Source organism: Astatotilapia calliptera, chromosome 17 (assembly GCF_964374335.1).
Source record: "Astatotilapia calliptera chromosome 17, fAstCal68.1, whole genome shotgun sequence".
NCBI classification, from domain to species: Eukaryota; Metazoa; Chordata; class Actinopteri; order Cichliformes; family Cichlidae; genus Astatotilapia; species Astatotilapia calliptera.
The window spans coordinates 32,283,535-32,301,445 of NC_137438.1; the positions used below are offsets into that span (position 1 = coordinate 32,283,535).

A 17,911-nucleotide genomic window follows, 5' to 3' on the forward strand; every position below is an offset into this window, starting at 1 on the left:
CAGATCAACAGTGCATCATATATTGAGTGCGGGAGAGAGTATGAGCGTGCAGCGTTTAAAGCGTGGAAGTACGGACCTTACTTTGAGTTTGATTCCATAAAAAGTGACAAAAACATTAGCGTCCATTGTGCGTGGGAAGAAGACTTCTTTTTAAAGCGAAAAAAACCCCCTAAACTTCCAAGCAAGCACCGAGTGCGCTACGACGTAATGGGAAACTCACAGAGAAACTCGCGGATTCTTCCACTGACCGCTGCGGCACACCTGCACCAGAGCACCCCTCCGCCTACCCTACTCCTGCTTTACAGGTGAAAATAGAGCAACAGGACCACTAGTCTTTGATGTTATTTATTTTCTGCTGTGTTTTACTTGCATCTATTTGAAAGAGTGAGTGTAAACACACACAAAAATATTTTATGTGCTGGAATGTGCAGAAAATAGGTTTAAATGTTAAACAAATTTCTTCCAGTCAGAAAATGTTGCATATAATTAAATTTTTCCTTGATGCATAAAGTTAAAACTAATAAAACAAGTTTTAAAAAGAGACTTTTCCATTTGATTACATTTTGTATGATGGATCATGCAGAAAAAGTAGAATTGGGCTGAAAGATCTATCGCTTTATCACCTATTCAGGTTGTAAATCGTGTTTTTAAAAAGTAACTAAGTAACTAAGTAATTAATTACTTCTGAAAATAAGTAATCAGTAAAGTAACGGGATTACTTTTTCAGGGGAGTAATCGGTAATTACTGATTACTTTTTTCAAGTAACTTGACCAACACTGGTGCTGAAGATATCTACCTATTCGGAACCATGTTAACAGGGTTCTGGCAGATCGGAGCTGGCTTGGCCCTGACTTATCAAAGAATTAAGAAAGCGGAACCGGCTGTTCAAACCCCCACAGAGCTGCCCGCTGGGATTGGAATGATGGGAGAGGCGTGAGTTTCTCAAAATGGGCTCATTGAGTGCAGCACGGATAAGATCTTGGAAAGGCTACGGCTGCTGTGAATACTCAGAATAAGATCTTTGACTGCAGACTGGATACATCTCGGAAGGGCTAGCTCGGAATAACATCTCTGGGCGCAAATTGGATGACATCTCGGGGAGGCACACTGCCGTGAGTTCTCAGAATCGGCTCCTTGAGCAAAAGAAATGACAACATCACAGAACGCAAGTATGGCGAAGCTCATGGCTTTCCAATGGGAGATTGAGAGACCAGTGTTGGACTGTAGAACTGCTTTGAAATTCATATGAGCTGTTCGCACTAAAGTAAAAACCACCATCACTTCATGCGGATACCCATTTGGCACCAGCTGCTGTCTCAAGGCTGGAGCTGAACAACAACACCCTGATAACGACTGTGTTTAGTCTGTTCCTTCCTATTCCATGCAAGGCCACCTGGGTTGGCTGGAAGACCGTTTACTTAGCCTAGCAGGGCGAAGGACACTGTCTCAGCTGAACTCTGGACACGCACAAACATACATATACACTGATATGCACACACTCATCCCCCCCTTCCGATGCTGACGGTGGATCAAGGAGACCAGCGCACGCAGGCCCGGATGTACTGTCTAATTCGGCTGTCTCTCACCCTTTACCCACCCTTGTGGCTTGTCATGTGTTTCTTTGGTGTATTAAGAGTTTTTTCATGTGCTATGTGCAGAGGTGTTTTTTTCTGTTCTCAAACTGATCTCCCTGTTGGAGCTCAGTCTGGGGGGAGTTATTTTTTTCTCCTTATCTTTCCTCATGTGGTGCATTTTCCATTGTTATACCTCTCTGACCTGTCTTCTCCATGTGATGTTTTGTGTAATGTATGTATGGTCGGAGGGTAAGATGGCGCCGCCATTGCGTGCAATAGGTCGGCAGCCTTATGAAATTTCCCCTTGTGGGACTAATAAAGGTATATCAATTCAATTCAATCAATAAATGTCATAAAAATATGCCCTTTTTATGATGTAAAGCACATATTACAAAGCTACATTTGCTAGCATTTATCAGCAGACAATGTAAGTGTTCTTCTTCACATGACTGCTAGAAGTATAATCTGTGCTGCTCACCCTTTATCACTGATTGCAATGGATGATAACCAACCTACTAAGCCTTCCAAGGTAGAGGAGAGCACCCACAGGCCAAATGGGTATGGGAGTAATAAAACTGATTAGATGGGTTTGCATCGTCCTGTCCAACAGACCTGCATAATAGTAGTAATAATTAACAAATTAATTAATTAACAAAAATTATTACTCTATTATCCTTGCCTCTTATTTTTCTGAATTAAATGTATTTCCAATAGTGGTTTGTTTTTGTGCCCATGTGAGTGTATATTTGCCTCTTTGCTGCACTGATTTGGGCTCTCTGTATGATTGCTTTTATACCTACTTAGTTTCTACCTATTCTTACTCATTCCTCTTATCTAAAATTATATTCAGCTAATGATCCTCTTTCAGAACTTAGCTCATTGCAAGAGAAAGGGGTAATGTATAATATTGAAAACAATAGCAAGAGGATAGAAAATGCTTTTATATGCACAGCCTATAGATACACAGTAGCTGAACAAGGTCTACTTTATACGATGGCTGTTTTGCCCATTTGTCTCTCACAGTTTACACTGACATTATTCAACGGCCAACTATATACTGCATATGGCTTCACCAAACAATAAATAAGCACTGTAAGAGAGCTCTTCTACAGCAGGCAAGGTGACACTACCTGTACAATCAAGGCTGGACTGGGACAAAAAATCGGCCCGGGCATTTTGACTAGAGCACGGCCCACCAGGATAAAGATTGAAAATGTGACGTCATTCAGGGATAAAACCGCAAAGGATTTTGGGAACTTGTGGCAAGAGGTACTAGCGCACGCAGGCTTTCAATTGAACTCAGTTACACAGCGATAAAAAGAAACCCAAAAAATGGCAAGAAGCTGTTGTATTATTAACTGCAATAGCCGGTCGCATGACAGCCACGGGAAGCCGACGGGTAAAGAGATCGTTTTTTTTTTTTATCGGATTAAGTCATTGAAGAGAAATTTTTAAGCCATGTTTCCGAAGTAAGAGCCGACAGATGGTCTGGATATACCAAATATAACGTCCCAGAACACTCCAGCTCACATGTTAGTCTGCTCCAAGCATTCCCACAAAGGTCAGAGTTTTTTAGTAGTTAATACGTCATTTTTCTTAACATAATTGGTGATATAGGTTACAAGCAAGTCTGGCGCTGAACAGAAATTGTCGCGCTATGCTCCTTTATTTATTGTGTTTATTGTGCATAAATAGTGAATTGTCCTGACACAATATTGCGTTTCGTTTCTGTTATAACCATGGTACACTGACAAAACCATATACTTTTATTCACAGGATAAAACAGTTGTTTTGTATCACTAATTGTCCATTGCGATTACAACATACAATATTACTGTCACTGCTACATTTCTGTAATGCTACTGTAACCGGTTTCTGCTTCATCCCGCTGCAACAGTTCGGCCCAAACAGACTCCTCGACTCTGCGTTGTGTAGTGTTTTTAAAAAGACAAGGAGTCTCTGATCGATCGTTGCCACTTTATTTCCTGAATGGAAACAACGGTGTATTATCAGTGCACAGGCTCGCCATACACCACTCCGCACAGCACACTCTCGTATGGCTACGGCAGACTGGCAGCGATTACTGCAGCAATATTACAATTTCTAATATACAATAAAATAACAGCAACAACAAATGATGTACCTGAATGGAAACAACGGTGTATTATCAGTGCACAGGCTCGCCACACACCACTCCGCACAGCACACTACGGCAGAACATCTCATTAGCATTCCGCTTTAGCATACAGTTTCACACATTAATAAACAAATGAAAAGTACATAAAACTGGTGTTGGACATGTGTCCACTAAGCACTTATTACACTCGGTGCTCGTCAGCTAATCAAACATGTTTTATGTGTCTGTACTACTTAGCTATATTGTGTGCGGAACAATACAACTCACCTCTCGTATGGCTACGGCAGACTGGCAGCGATTACTGCAGCCAGCCTCACCTAACCAGCCACACTGAGAGGGGGGGCGCTGTTTCCCCATGACACTGATATTTGTGGCAAGTGGAATAATACCAGATAAACACTGTTACACTACCAGAAATTATTTCCACTACTAATTAATTACCGTTGAGCTCAAAGGTCCTATTAATAAACTGTTAATGAATGTGTATTTATGAAGACGATTTGTGAGACTGGTAAACTTATGATATGTACAATAGTCTTTCGTTCTACACGGTGCATTTCAAGGTCCTGTACCCATCCGTCGGTAAACTGTACCTGGGCTTGTTGCAGTGACCTGAAGTTACTAAACTTCACGAGTGTGTGCACTCACTCCAAGAAGCGTATAATTATTAATCTGAGCGTGGTGAAAGTTGGGCAGCACGCTGACGTCTTTTGTTCACTCTTTCACTCCTTTGATTTTTTCCTCGTATCTTTTCTTTGTCTTTTCGTCGAGTCTGTCTTTGTACGGACCGGCATTGTTCTCCTTTTGTTTTGTACATTCCTTTTTTGTGCGGCAAAGAAAAAAAAAGAAGGTATTGGAACCGGAGAATGAACGTTTTGCGGTGCTGCAAATGTTTGCATTTGATGCGGTACTTGGATTGTTTTGCCACGGGTTCCCGGCATGCAATGCGCGAAAATCACGTGATTGCTAAACAAGGGGGAGGGTGCATCCAGCCTCCTCGGCTGTAATTGGTCCAGCCCAGAGTCGATCATGACCAATTGGCCAATCCAACACCTTTCATTATATATACCCTTCCTAAAAAATAAAAAAATTAAAAAAAAAAATCCATCGGCCCATAAAAACAAAAAATCGCCAGCGGCCCACCGGGCAAATGCCCGGTATGCCCGATGGCCAGTCCAGCTATGTGTACAATAGGTACTTCCAGCTGCTTCTTCAATCGCAAGAGGTCACCACAGTAGGTAACTCCAGTAAAGTTGACAGATTTTTCCATGGGATGCCCTTCCTGAAACAAATCCCAATTGGGGATAAACTAGGGAGTTTACCCTTGCTAAGGGAATGTGTAAACCATTACACTATGGAGCTACCATGACACTACCTGTAAACACTTGGAAAATGTGCAAATAATCTTCTACTTACTACCTGCTGCTTGTAAGTGGACAGCAGGTAGTAAGTATGAGATTATGTTTGGACCTGAGGAGTCTATATAGAGTGAAGCACTAAGTACATCCCATGACTCAACAGCTTTGTTGGTGCGCTTGACTTTCCAAATTTAGACAGAGCTACTGTAGCTGTTGAGTTACGTTCTTTAGAGAAATAAGATAATTTAATAAGACTATAAGTCTTGTAAAAAAATCTAAACATCTAAAGGTGGTGGTGTGTTCACAGATTACATAATTTCATAAATGATTACCTATGTTACATTGTGCATAATTAATTGCATGAAGTTACATTTCTGTAGCCTTTTAACTAAAAGGATCTTTACACTCCTGCTATAAAGAGTATTTACTAACTCAAGATACCAGAACAATTTAACCAGGTGCAATTCAAGAGACCTCAATGGGAATAATAGTAATAGTAACAGTGGGTAATGCTGACTGGGAGTATTCTTAGCCCAGTGGGCGCAACCAGCCTCAAACTGATCCACTGATCCATACTGGAACCATTGCCCAGGATGCCAGAGGATGTAGGGGTCTGGAGAATGTAGATGACATGAAGGATGGAGGCCTTGGTGTTCCAATTTCCAGCTACTGAAACTGGCTTTTGGGACTTGCAAAGTCACCTCTGTGGTGAGGAAGGAGTCCTAGCTTGAGACTGAGAGTTGTGCTAAACTCATTATGGAGGACTTTAAGAATCTCAGGGTTTTGTTCATGGTTGAGAGGAGAATGGAATGGGGGATAGACAGATTGGTATGGCATCAGCAGTGATGTGGACACTCAACTGGTCTATTGTGGTGACCATGAAAGTGAAGCTACCAATTTACCGGTTGATCTATGTACTGTCGAAATGATTGTGATTGCAGAAAAAACAAAGCAACTAGAAGCAATGTTTTTGCCACTGAGAGGATTCTGAAAGGATCAGATTGTCATTCTAGCTATAAAGACGCATCTCACATCTAAGAGACGTCTCACTTAGTGAGAAGTCTTAAAAGTTTTATCAGCGTTTTGGAGTTGGAGAGAGCTATTTGGGGTAGGAACATAGAAATATTGCAGAGATGGAGTACAAATATGTTAAGAAATAAATAAAAAGATTTTATTGGTTTACAGGTGACCATTTCTTAATTGTGGCAATATGATTATTAAAACCTTTCAGAGAGTATTTTTAGGCTGAAACTGTGTCTAGCTGAGCTACAAATAATGGAAGCCCTCCGGTCCACACATACACTTTGCCAGACTCTTATATTTGAGTGACTGTTTTGACCAGGATAACTAGAGCCAAGGAATTAGGAAAATAAATTCTGTACTAAAACCCATAATTCTGAAGAATGCTTTTCCAACATTGGCGATAGAGGGAGGACAACACAATTCTAAACTTAGAACTTGGCCAACTTGACATCAATACATGTAAAAGCAAAGGGTGATAAACTTAAAAACAGTCAATACAAATCTGAGCTTGTCAGTGGAAAAAAACAAGCACTTTAAATTTGCTATGGACAGTTTCCTCCTGGGATTATATTGCAGCCGTTCACAGCTGCTGGTTATAGTGTTCTCACTCAATATTGTACTACATCCAAAAGATTTTGTCTCCATTAAAAATTTAGGAATAAACAGACCTAAAAGATGGGGAAAGGGTTTAAGAATACCTGAAAAACAGCTGTTGAGGTATTAAACTGACAATAAAGAATCAACATCAGGTAGATGCGGATAAAAAGGTTGTTGTTAAATATATCACTGATTTTATGGGGATTGAAAGGGCATTACCTTTTTCTTATTATTCTCCCCTTCCACTTACTTGAAGTTTGAATAATAAACCAGGACAGTTCCCTATGCATTCTTCCCTTCTTATGGTTGCCCTAACCAAAGAAAATTTGGCATATTTGCCATTATATGTTTAGCATGCTCCATGTTTCTCTCTTTTTGTTCTCTTGTCATTTCTAATGTCATATTCAGTTTAACTTTAAATTCATGCTTCTCTTTGTCTTTTACAGTTTCTTTTCTATCCAAGTCTACGAGCTGAACATAAATTTGATATATCACTGTCAGCTCATCTTGAAGGTCATTTTACGCAGCCCCTAAAGTAAAAAGAAAAAAAAAAGTTTGTTTTTGGGGTATTTTTTTTACTTTTACTATGCCCTGGATTTCCATCCATTTTTCTTCCTTGCCCCATGGATAGACTGAAGATGACTCTTATTTCGCTGTTTTCTTCTACCCAAAGCTGTTATTGACCAAGCAAAGTTCATCTTTCTTTTATCTGTCTTATCCGCCCTAAAGCACTGCCCTTTTCTCATTGTCTTTTGCACTCTCTTTGCCTTTTCTGCTTTTCAGCAAGCTCTCCATCTTTTTTTACCCCATTCATCTCTCTGATTCACTTTCTCTTCAACCTCTACTCTTGTCTGTTTTCCATATCTTCTTTCTCCTATATCCCTTCAAGGTCATATAGCCCTAATAGACTTTCTACTGGGATAAGCTCTTCTGACTCCTTTGCTCCCTCTTTCTTATTCCAAGATCATTTGCGACTGTTCAAGTTCATCATGTATAGGGAAGCTAGTTCTCCAGAATAATACAAGTACTCTTTCTCCCATAACAGGTGGCCTTCATCCCCCAAGCCAGTTCCTTTTGTAATGTCATTAACCAAAACCTTCCCTTTTTTATCCTTCTCTCTTTCTCCTCAAGGCTGTTCAGCCAGGTATAGAGTTCTTCATATGAAAGTCAAGCCCCTCTAATTAGTGCAAGCCAGTTCAGTTGTGAAAGTCCATCTTGTCTCTCTGCATGGAATATAACCACACATAGTGAAGATCACAATGAGAGTTACCTTGCATGAAAAACACATCCACATATAAACTTGTGTAAAGGACAAAAATAGGCCCTTCTTTTCCCTACTAGAGGTGGGAATAATTGTAAATCTCACAGTTCAGTTCAATTTAATTCAGTTCTTGGTGTTGAGAATTAGTTTTTTATTGAAAACAATTCTTGATTTACAGGAGGAAACACTTGATTTTGGCTCTTTGTCATGCTATTGTCCGTACAAGTAACAGTTAAGCAAACTGGTTTGATGACGATCGGAAAAATGAAAGATTATCAAGAAATGTAAATTGAAAAATATTATATTGGACCGGTCTTTGACACAAAATAGATAGAATAAGAATATATATATACACATAACGATATATATATTGGTAGCGCAGTGTTTTATTTGTATGTATTCAGTAAGAATCACAATTCTTATCCCTTTTTCTCACCCACCCCATATTGTTTGTGAGACATATCCAAATTGCATTTAGCCTTAAACCACTCAGTCTGAAAGAGAGCACATATGGTCATGAACAGAATAACATTTTATTCCCAAATCAAATTCTGTGTTTGAACATAAACGTGGGTGCTTTGAAATAACTAAAGTTTCACTGAAAATCTGCCGATGAAATGTAAAATGTGAGCTGAAGGAAAGAGAAGCAATAATAATCATACTGATGGTTAAACATGGTATATTGCTCCCAGCTTAGCAAACAAACAAAGCAGTATGCTTGACACAGAGCGAGTCAGACTACATATATAATTGTGTACTTGTTTCAAAATAAACATTTGTTTTGATGAAACTTAATACATTTTCCTTACAATTTGTGGATAACAAATCCTAGGAACAAACAAAGACTTTATAAAGCCTATAGTGCCATGAGTTGATGACTTAATGGCTTTAGGGTGTACGAGTGGTAGGAGTGCAGAGTACAGAAGAGTAACAGAGAGTCAAACAGAAAGCTGGGGGAAAAGAAAGAAAAATAGAGTTGGTGAAAAGAGGACAATAACAGTGAAGCACAAACAAATGAAAGTATGCTAAAAAGGAAAGAATGAAACAGAAGAGCAAAGAAGGGACAAAAGAGAGTGTGATGGAGAAAGAAGCATTAGAAAGGACGTCATCTGAAATGCTTTTCTGGGGGAGTACTTACAAGTAACAAAGCCAGTAGAAGTAAAAGCAAGTAAATGTATGTATATCTGGATCTGTTAATACTTTGACCTGGTCTGAGTTAAGTTCTCAACATGAAGTGAAACAATCAAACAAACCAACTCATTTTGTTTTCCTGACGTTCCTAAATTTATTTCAGTTTAATATTTTATTTTTGTGCCTTGGATCAAAACTGTACAAGTTGCCTTAGTTTTCATTATGCATAAAATCTGTGATATACAGTACTGTGCAAAAGTTTTAGGCAGGTGTGGGTGTGGGTGGGAGGGGGGATGCTGTAAACAAAGAATGCTTTCAGAAATATAAATGATTGTTTTTTGGCCCCAAGTGTATTCTGCAGCAGGACAATGACCCCAAACATACAGCCAAAGTCACTAAGAACTATCTTCAGAAAAATACAAATTACTGGAAGTGATGGTATGGCCCCACACAGAGCCCTAATCTCAAAATCATCGAGTGTGTTTGAGATTAAATGATGAGACAGAAGGATGTGAGGTAGCCTGCATCCACAGAAGATCTGTGGTTAGTTCTCCAAGATGTTTGGAATAATCTACCAGCCGAGTTCCTTCAAAAACTGTGTGCAAGTGTACCTAGAAGAATTGATGCTGTTTTGAAAGCAAAGGGTGGTCAGACCAAATATTGGTTTGATTTAGATTTCACTTTTGTTCATTCACTGCATTTTGTTAATTGATGATGAAAATAAATGATAAACACTTCCATTTTTTAAAGCATTCTTTGTTTACAGCATTTTCTGACCTGCCTAAAACTTTTGCACAGTACTGTATGTGTGCATTTACCTCTGTTTATCTGCATGAGCTTTTCTCTGCAATGCAAATAGTGCAAAATAGTAGCAAATTATTTTCCGGCAAGGTCAAGCAAACACTGTTTTTATATAATAGTATGTAATCAAACTCAGTAATACTTCTGGCTGCAGCCTTGTTAAAAAGGGTTCACGACAGTGCCACGCGTTTGATTTGTTACACCATGGCCTTCCTGACACAACCCCAAAGGGATTTGTGCCTCTTCCTGGGAGTGAACCAAGGCTCTTTCCTTTATAAGGCAAATGTGCAAATCACTACATGAAAAATCAGTCTTGCTGTGTTAAAGTGGCTTGGAGCTACATCTGGGCAATATCATGTTAAAAATTTGAGGTGTTCAGAAATCCTGTTGGCATGAGAAACTGAGAAAGTAAGAAAGTGGATGACTTTGACTTGTGTGGATAGTGTTATGGGCTTTTTTCTAGGTGAAAAAAGATGAGCAATAAGCATACTGCTGTTTACTGTATTCCTGCATCCTGAGGTGACCTCTTCTCAAAATACAAATGCAGTAACATAATGAATGTGAGAGTGAATGAATAGTAGTATTGTAAAGCGCTTTGAGGGGTTCCGAAAAGCGTTATATAAATGCAATCCATTATTATTATTATTATAATTTTATTCAATTGCCACCATAAACCATACGTCATCTCTGCAAGAATGTATAAAAGAAAACATTGTGGCTTTTTGTTTCTGCCACAATGCCAAGTGATGATAGAATAAGATACTGCTTAGACTAGGCAACCATGTTTAACCATGTATAACAAATTATTCAGTTAACATGGCACTCCAGCTGCCATAATCAATCATGTGTGAGGCAGACAGATTACATATGACAAATCACATCAGGTAGACGTGATTTGTCATATGCTATTGCAAAGGCCAAAACACGGCGAAAAAAAACTTTAAATACTGTCCTATAAAACTTTGGAATGAATTACCTTTCAAAATAAAAAACAAACTTTTTAAGTTGAGATTCTTAATAGAATGAGGTGTATATATGGCTGTGACTTAGGAGGTAGAGCGGGGAATCAACTAATCAGCAGGTCTGTCTTGATCTTGGTTCCTCTAGCTTGCATGTCAAAGTATCCTAGGCAAGATACTACACGACAAGTTCGCCCTGATGCATCCATTGGGGTGGGATTCTATCAGCATTAAGTTAAAAGTGCTTTGGTATTAAACAAAAACACTTTAAGGAATGGGTCACTGGGACTTGCATTAAGAAAGTGAATTGAGTGCTCAAATCAGTCGAAAAACACTACATAAGTACCAGTCCATTTACTTCTTTCATTTTCATCTCAGCTTTCATGGCTGTGTTTTTGTTTCAAATTGATAACATAGCATATACCCATTGAAAGGTCACAAGGTATGAAAGATATGAATTCAAGATATACCTGTGTAGATCCAACAGGACAAGAGTCCTCTTCATCACCTTTTTAGCTAGATTAAAGCCTTAAAAAAAAGCCCATGCCACTCTGATGCGAATGGAATCATCACCTTCATGAGTGGATGTGTACAGAACCCATGAGAACAAATGAGAGAAAAAAAGAGTTTGTCCTCTGGCCATTAAAAAAAACTTGATTTTTAGTGTTAACATGGACATCTGCTGAAATTCTGTTAAGGCTGTACTCAAATTGAATGAAGAGGTTGCTAAACGGTTGGCTTTTTGCTGAAGTTGAAGTGCACTGGTTTTCTACATTGATTCTGTGGTTCTACAGCAACAGCAACAACCAAACTGGTTTTCAGTTGGTCAGAAAGCAGCCCATTCTCTCTCTCATTTTGTCATGTAGCTGCTCAAAAGGCAAATGGATATGGATCCATAAGGAGCAACAAGAAAGAAAATCCATGCTCCATCATCACCTCTAGCTTATTCTCCTCCATGCCCATGATGTGCAATTAACACAGGCAAGACACACGCAGGCCTTCAGTTTTTCCCACATTTCTCCTTAAGGGTTATCAGTGTAATGGTGACCCTAACCACACTAATAATGAAACTGTTTTTAATCAGAAAACACAAATGTATCCAGACACACTCATAAAAATACACACACACAAAAAAGTAGCCAGAAGAAGCTTCATTTCTTCAAGGCATCTGACCAGATGTGAACAACCCCAGCAGATCCACTTACTACAAACAACCACCCAGCAAATGAAACTCATTAGTTTTTTAAAAATCAAACTCAAGTACTTACAGTGGGAAAACAGACTGACAGAAAAAGTGATCAACTTTCTTTTTTCCGGGGATGGCGGTCCATTACACCACCACTAGCAGCCTGCTCTGATAAGCCAGGATGGAACCCTGCTTTCATCTTGTTTACACAAAATTCTGACCCTATCATTCATACGTCACAGCAGAAAGTCGAGACTCACCAGATCAGTCAACATTTTTCAGTCTTGATGAGCCCATGTGAAATCTGGACTCAGTTTCCTGATTTAGTTGGAAGAGCAGGACACAGTGTGGTCTTCTGTTGCTGTAGCACATCTGCTTCAAGGTTCGATGTGTTGTGTGTTCAGAGATGCTCTTCTGCATACCTTAACTGTAACTAGTGGTTATTTGAGTTATTGTTGCATACCTATTCTCCAATACTCAGACAACCAAGCTACATTCAAAGTCCCTTAAATCACCGTTCTTCACCATTTTAATGCTGTTTTTCAACATCAGCAGGTCATCTTAACTGTGTCTACATGCCGAAATGCATTCAGTTGCTGCCATTTGATTGGCTGCTTAGATATTTGCACTAACCAGACAGTTAAACAGATGAATCAAATGATGTGGCTGGTAAGCGTGTAGGTGTTTAATTCCCATCTTCGCATAACCCAGACACTGGCAAATTGATTGATTCCACCTATTAATTTTTTTATTTTCTGTAATCATGTCATGCCTCAATTCAAGCATTCAAGTGCACTCTTTCTATATTACTCCTTCAAATTTTCTTTTTTTTTCTTCCTTTTCAAAATACTGGAGGGTAGAGGTGTGTCTGGAGTAAATTATTAGTTATTTAAAGTCTGTTTTTAGTTTAAGTATTCCCCTATTTCATCAGTAAATTATACATTTGTAGCGTTCTCACTTTTATGGATGCAGCATGTGACCTTAAAAGGATAACACAGCTGTAAATTAATTGCATTATAATTTATTGTAATTGCCACTGTTACCCATAACTTTCTGTAGTGCCATCTACAAAGTGTCAGAGGCTAATGAAAGAATTTAATAGCTCTAATACAAGCTTGTATTCCCATATCATTTCAGCTCCATCTTATCTAAAAAAATTTTATTCCGTCTCAATGTCTGGTCAGGATCACTTACAGCTCATTCTGTCTGGGCCAACTTTTACTAAGCGAGAAGGATTCGGTGATTCATCTGGGGATAAAGTTTGCGACCTTGTAGTTATGGGAGGATTTCTCTACCCTCCAGGCCAACAATAACTGAGAAACTCACTTGAGCGCAAATCTGCCGCTGCTGTATGAAACAGCAATCATTGCCTGCCTGTGAATTTATTTCTGACACTTTTAGCAAGGGCAGACACCGACAGAGCAGGAAGCATCAAACACTGATACATATTTTGGGCACATTCCTATACAGACATATTCAAGCAATTTTAATCGTTCCTCTAAATCAGAAAAGCATTCTTGTAAACCTCACAATGCAACCAGTCTCACTCTGCCTCTTGCTTTCACAGACATTATGTATTCCACACAATGCTGGACGAAGGAACACAGGAAATGAAAAGGCTGACAGAGAAGCAGGTACAGGCGCATCAGGGAGAGGAATGGAGATTAATAGTAGAATATTCAAATGAGGTGTCTGATGCTACTTTGAAATGAGCAAATGTGTTTTTGGGGTTTTTTTATCCACTTAAAATTTGTCAACACTTGAGGAAGTCATGCAAAGAGAAAGAGAGAGGGGAAATTACTGAGCAGTACAAAGTGATACAAGGCTATTCGCAAAAAAGCAAAATGTAAAAAGATTACATGTTTTGAGAAAACAAACTGAATCTAATGTTAGGTGTGAGAGGTAATGTGACATGTTCTTTGATAAGGACAAATTAGACGTTTCGTTTAGCATTGTTAAAATATGAATTTGTTGAGTCAAGTTGGGTAAAAAATACTGTAATGTGTCTACAATTTATTAAAAATGTGATACTGTCCAAATGTTTACACAAAAGGATTAACACACTATTCAAAACCTGATGTTGACTAGCTATAACGTATCAATAATACAATAATCTACCTTACATGGTAAACGAATCTCGTAGATACCTGATGTAAATGATGTGGTCTATCAGAAAGTTTACAAATTTGCTGATAAGCTTAGTGTTACACTGGGCTACAGCCCTAGACTAAGTTCATTTTAACTAAAATTTAAGGGTTACACCGGTGCCACACATCAGAAGGGTATTTCTACAACGTAAACTCAGGATAGCCAGGCCTTCTTTGCATTTTCTGGCTTGACAAAGTCTAAAACTGCAGCAGAAGCTTTGCTAATTCAGGTCTCCTGCTTCTGGAAATAAGCATAAAAGTGGACGTTTCATGCATCATTTAACTCTCTTTCTTCCACACAAAATGGGTCAATTGAGCATTGCCTACTCCAATCAGAGATATTGTCAAAGGAACAGGTTATTTAAAAAAAAACAAAAAAACTTATATAACAAATAAAATCATGATGCTGTCAGTTTTCGTGTGTTTTGTGTTTTATTCTGGTTTCTAGGATGTTCTGTTAAGTTGTTCCTTGACTTCCCCTTGTGACTTTTATGCCCTGTGTGCCCCTCTGTGTATCTGTGAGCCCTCGTCTCCCCTCCTTGGGTTTCATTCAATGTTTTCCCCAGCCCGTTTTGTCTGTGCTCTCTCTCTCTCTCTCCTCCTGTCTGAACCTCTGTGTACTTCCTGTTTTACTTTGACAGTCTCTCGTCAGTATGCGTCATGTTGTGTTCACTCCTGCCCTGTCTCGTTACGATTATCTGTGTCAGCTGTGTTCCCCGTGTGCTCCCACTTCCCTCGTTAACCCTCTGTGTATTTATGTGCGCGTCTCCCTCAGTTCTGTGTCGCGTTCTCCCTCATCCGTGTGTTTCTCCGTATAATTCTAATTTGGGGTGTCTTGGTTGCCAATTGGTCCCGTTCATGTCTTTGTCTCTTCTCTGTTTCCTTACCTCAGTGTCTCCCAGTTAAGTAAGTCTTGTCTTCATGTTTGTTTGCCCATCAGTCTCCAAGTTTAGTTGCCTGTTCTCTCAGTCATGTCTCCTCTCACCCCTTGCTCTTTTGCCCTCACTCTCTCCTCCCTCTGTTTCCTGTATATAGTCAGTCTGCATCTCAATGTGTGTATTTCTTGTACTTCCTGTTTTACTTTGACAGTCTCCTGTCCTGTATGCATTATATTTAGTTTTGTCCCGTCTCATCTGTTAGATTGTGTCCAGCTGTGTTCCCCAGGTTGCTGTTAGTTTAGTTTTCTAGTTCCTTCCAGTTTGTTTTTATTTATTTATTATTTATTTTTAATTTCATAATCCAGCAATAAAACTGTGCTGATTGTAGTTCCACCTGCAAGTCTGCATTTTGGGTCCTAATCTTTACCGCTTTAACCACCACATGACGGGTCTGTTCAGTTCTGACAGCATCATGAACGAAATGTGGAAATTGTGTTAGCTTTTCACTAGATCAAAGTGAAATTAATTGGAATGATTTTATATTGTCATTAATAAACAGCCTACAACTATAACTGGTCAGTTGTCTAATCTGTGCTTGTAACATTTATAAATTTTCTGCCACACCAGCTGAATGTATGCGTTCTTGAGAACCATTCAGTGGTTTTTGTAAGAATTTGTGATAGCATAGAGGTTCCAAATGATTTTAAACTGAAGCCCTGAAAATAACCTGCTCCCAAACAGGTTGTGTGTTCAGCATAAGTTACCATGGTGATCCAGCAAGGCACAAAGACAGCCCAAAGTGAGCCACCGGTGTGACACTGAAAACTCTGGCTTTAAGTTCAACATACCTCACTAATCAATTAATCCCACTTCATAATACAGCCCTCAGGGCTTTAGCCTAATGTCACATTAGGGCAGCTATGGATAAGCAACCACTTGTGTGCAGCATTGCTGTGGCAAGATTTGCATGGAAGTGAGACAATACACACGGAGGAACTGGAGACAATTAAACAGAAAATGTTTGGAAAATATGGAAATATGTATTTTGACATAAGTGGTTTAAACCTTTTACTGACTTAAAAGGTACCCCCCCACCCAAGAGTTAGAAAAGGAAAAGGTCATTCCACGAAACAGTGACATCAATAACATCTAATATGAGCCATGTAAGCATTAAAACGACAGGAACAAGGATTTTAACTCTCAAGAAATCTGTGCCGTGGAACAGATCGGACGAATGTACATAAATCCACAAGCACTTTGACCAGGAGACAGGAGTTCATGTTCCACTAAAGAGAGCCTGTTTTTAGATTCAATTCAGAAACTCTAGAAGAAAAAGGAAGTAATAAAAGAGCTGATTGATTTTACTTTGCTCAGAGATGTATTTTTTCTCTGTCCCAAATGCTTACCTATATCAAGAATAACAATGCAAATTAAATTTGTATTTATATTTATATAAATACATTTACATTTCTGAATTAATTTATATTTAATTTGAGTTCTTCACAAGGCAGATGTTAAAGGATAAGTCTTAAGATAAAAGTGAGTATCATTCATGATTTTAAAGAGGCTGAAATGTTTGCAAGTTGGTGATCTGAGTTCATAATATCCTATATCTCTCTTTATATATTCTAATTTCATTGTCAATACACTCATATCTGATATTAATTTAAATGATTTATACATGCAAGCTTTAAAACACAGGGAAGAAGATAGTGTGGTGTGATTTAAATGTGTATCTGAATATCCGAAGGGTACTTGTCATATTTGTGCAATATATATATATATATATATATATATATATATATATATATATATATATTGCACAAATATGTGTATGTATATATATATATATATATATATATATATATATATATATATATATATATATACATACACACACACACACACACACACACACACACACACACACACATATAAATTGCAGTAAGTATTACTGGAGGTTAGCATAATCTAAGGCATTTTGTTTGAATGGTCAGCATGTAATTTTTTTTTTACTAGGATAAGAATGCTTTTAAAAGGATATGCACCTGAAAAAGGTTACAATCGTTGAAAAAAAACAAAACCCAGCATTATATTGGATCCTATACATTTAAACCAAGTGGAAAACTTACCATTGAAGTTGACAGCGCGGATGTGGTTGAGTAGCTCTTTACCATCGATATTGTTGGCCATCCGTGGACAGAGGCCTGGGTATCCGTAGCAGAGCTCCCGGTGCATGCGGTGCAGAGCATGGGCCATGGCATACACTGCATCCATCACAAACTGAACCTTTCCCTCTTGTTCATAACTGGAGTCACGGCCAACTTTTTCTAAACCTGAACAAGAAGAAGAAAAGATGTGCTTAAAAGGGAGAGAAGGAATATTAGAAGTAAGATAAAGCACATTAACTCCCAGGGGACTCGTTTTAGGTAACAATCAAGGTATGGAAATCCATAGCAACATACATTCCACCTGCGTCTACCTCTCATAACAGATCAGCGGGGAGCTATAGGGAAAAACTTGTGTGCAATGATATAAAGTTACAGCATACAGAAGTAGATTTCTTTAGGCCATGTATCATCCATCACCCCACATGAACTGAAAAAAGGAATCATATGCTTCAGGTACGAGATGCTACGGTTGTGTGGTGAATGGCATTTGATGCTTTGGGTAAATGTGAAACTTATTCATGGCCTTAAATGACTTTATGATAATCATTCTGCAGTCTCGCCTTGAGTCTGTTCTAATAGGGAAGCCTGGCACCTGACCTGTATAGCCAGTCGTGTGCCTACTGTCGTCTTCACAGTGCCAGGCCATCACCATTTGTCACAGCTTTTGCTTCTGTTTGTGCTTTGTCT

General features: G+C 38.8%; 1 protein-coding gene and 1 long non-coding RNA gene across 6 annotated transcripts in view; both read right to left on the reverse strand.

Moving 5' to 3' along the window:
• The window catches only part of grm8a (glutamate receptor, metabotropic 8a), a 334,910-nt gene that overhangs the window by 43,681 nt on the left and 273,318 nt on the right, over nt 1-17,911 (reverse strand). For all 5 annotated transcript variants that reach the window (XM_026146524.2, XM_026146523.2, XM_026146526.2 and 2 more), the window contains exon 7: nt 17,186-17,389. In XM_026146524.2, coding sequence (XP_026002309.1) covers nt 17,186-17,389 — 204 coding nt within the window. The remainder of the gene's footprint in view (nt 1-17,185; nt 17,390-17,911) is intronic.
• Nucleotides 3,223-5,218, reverse strand: LOC113028108 (uncharacterized). The gene is made up of 2 exons (XR_013902929.1): nt 3,719-5,218; nt 3,223-3,560 (listed from the first exon to the last, which is right to left on the reverse strand). It is a non-coding gene; the product is annotated as an uncharacterized LOC113028108 (long non-coding RNA).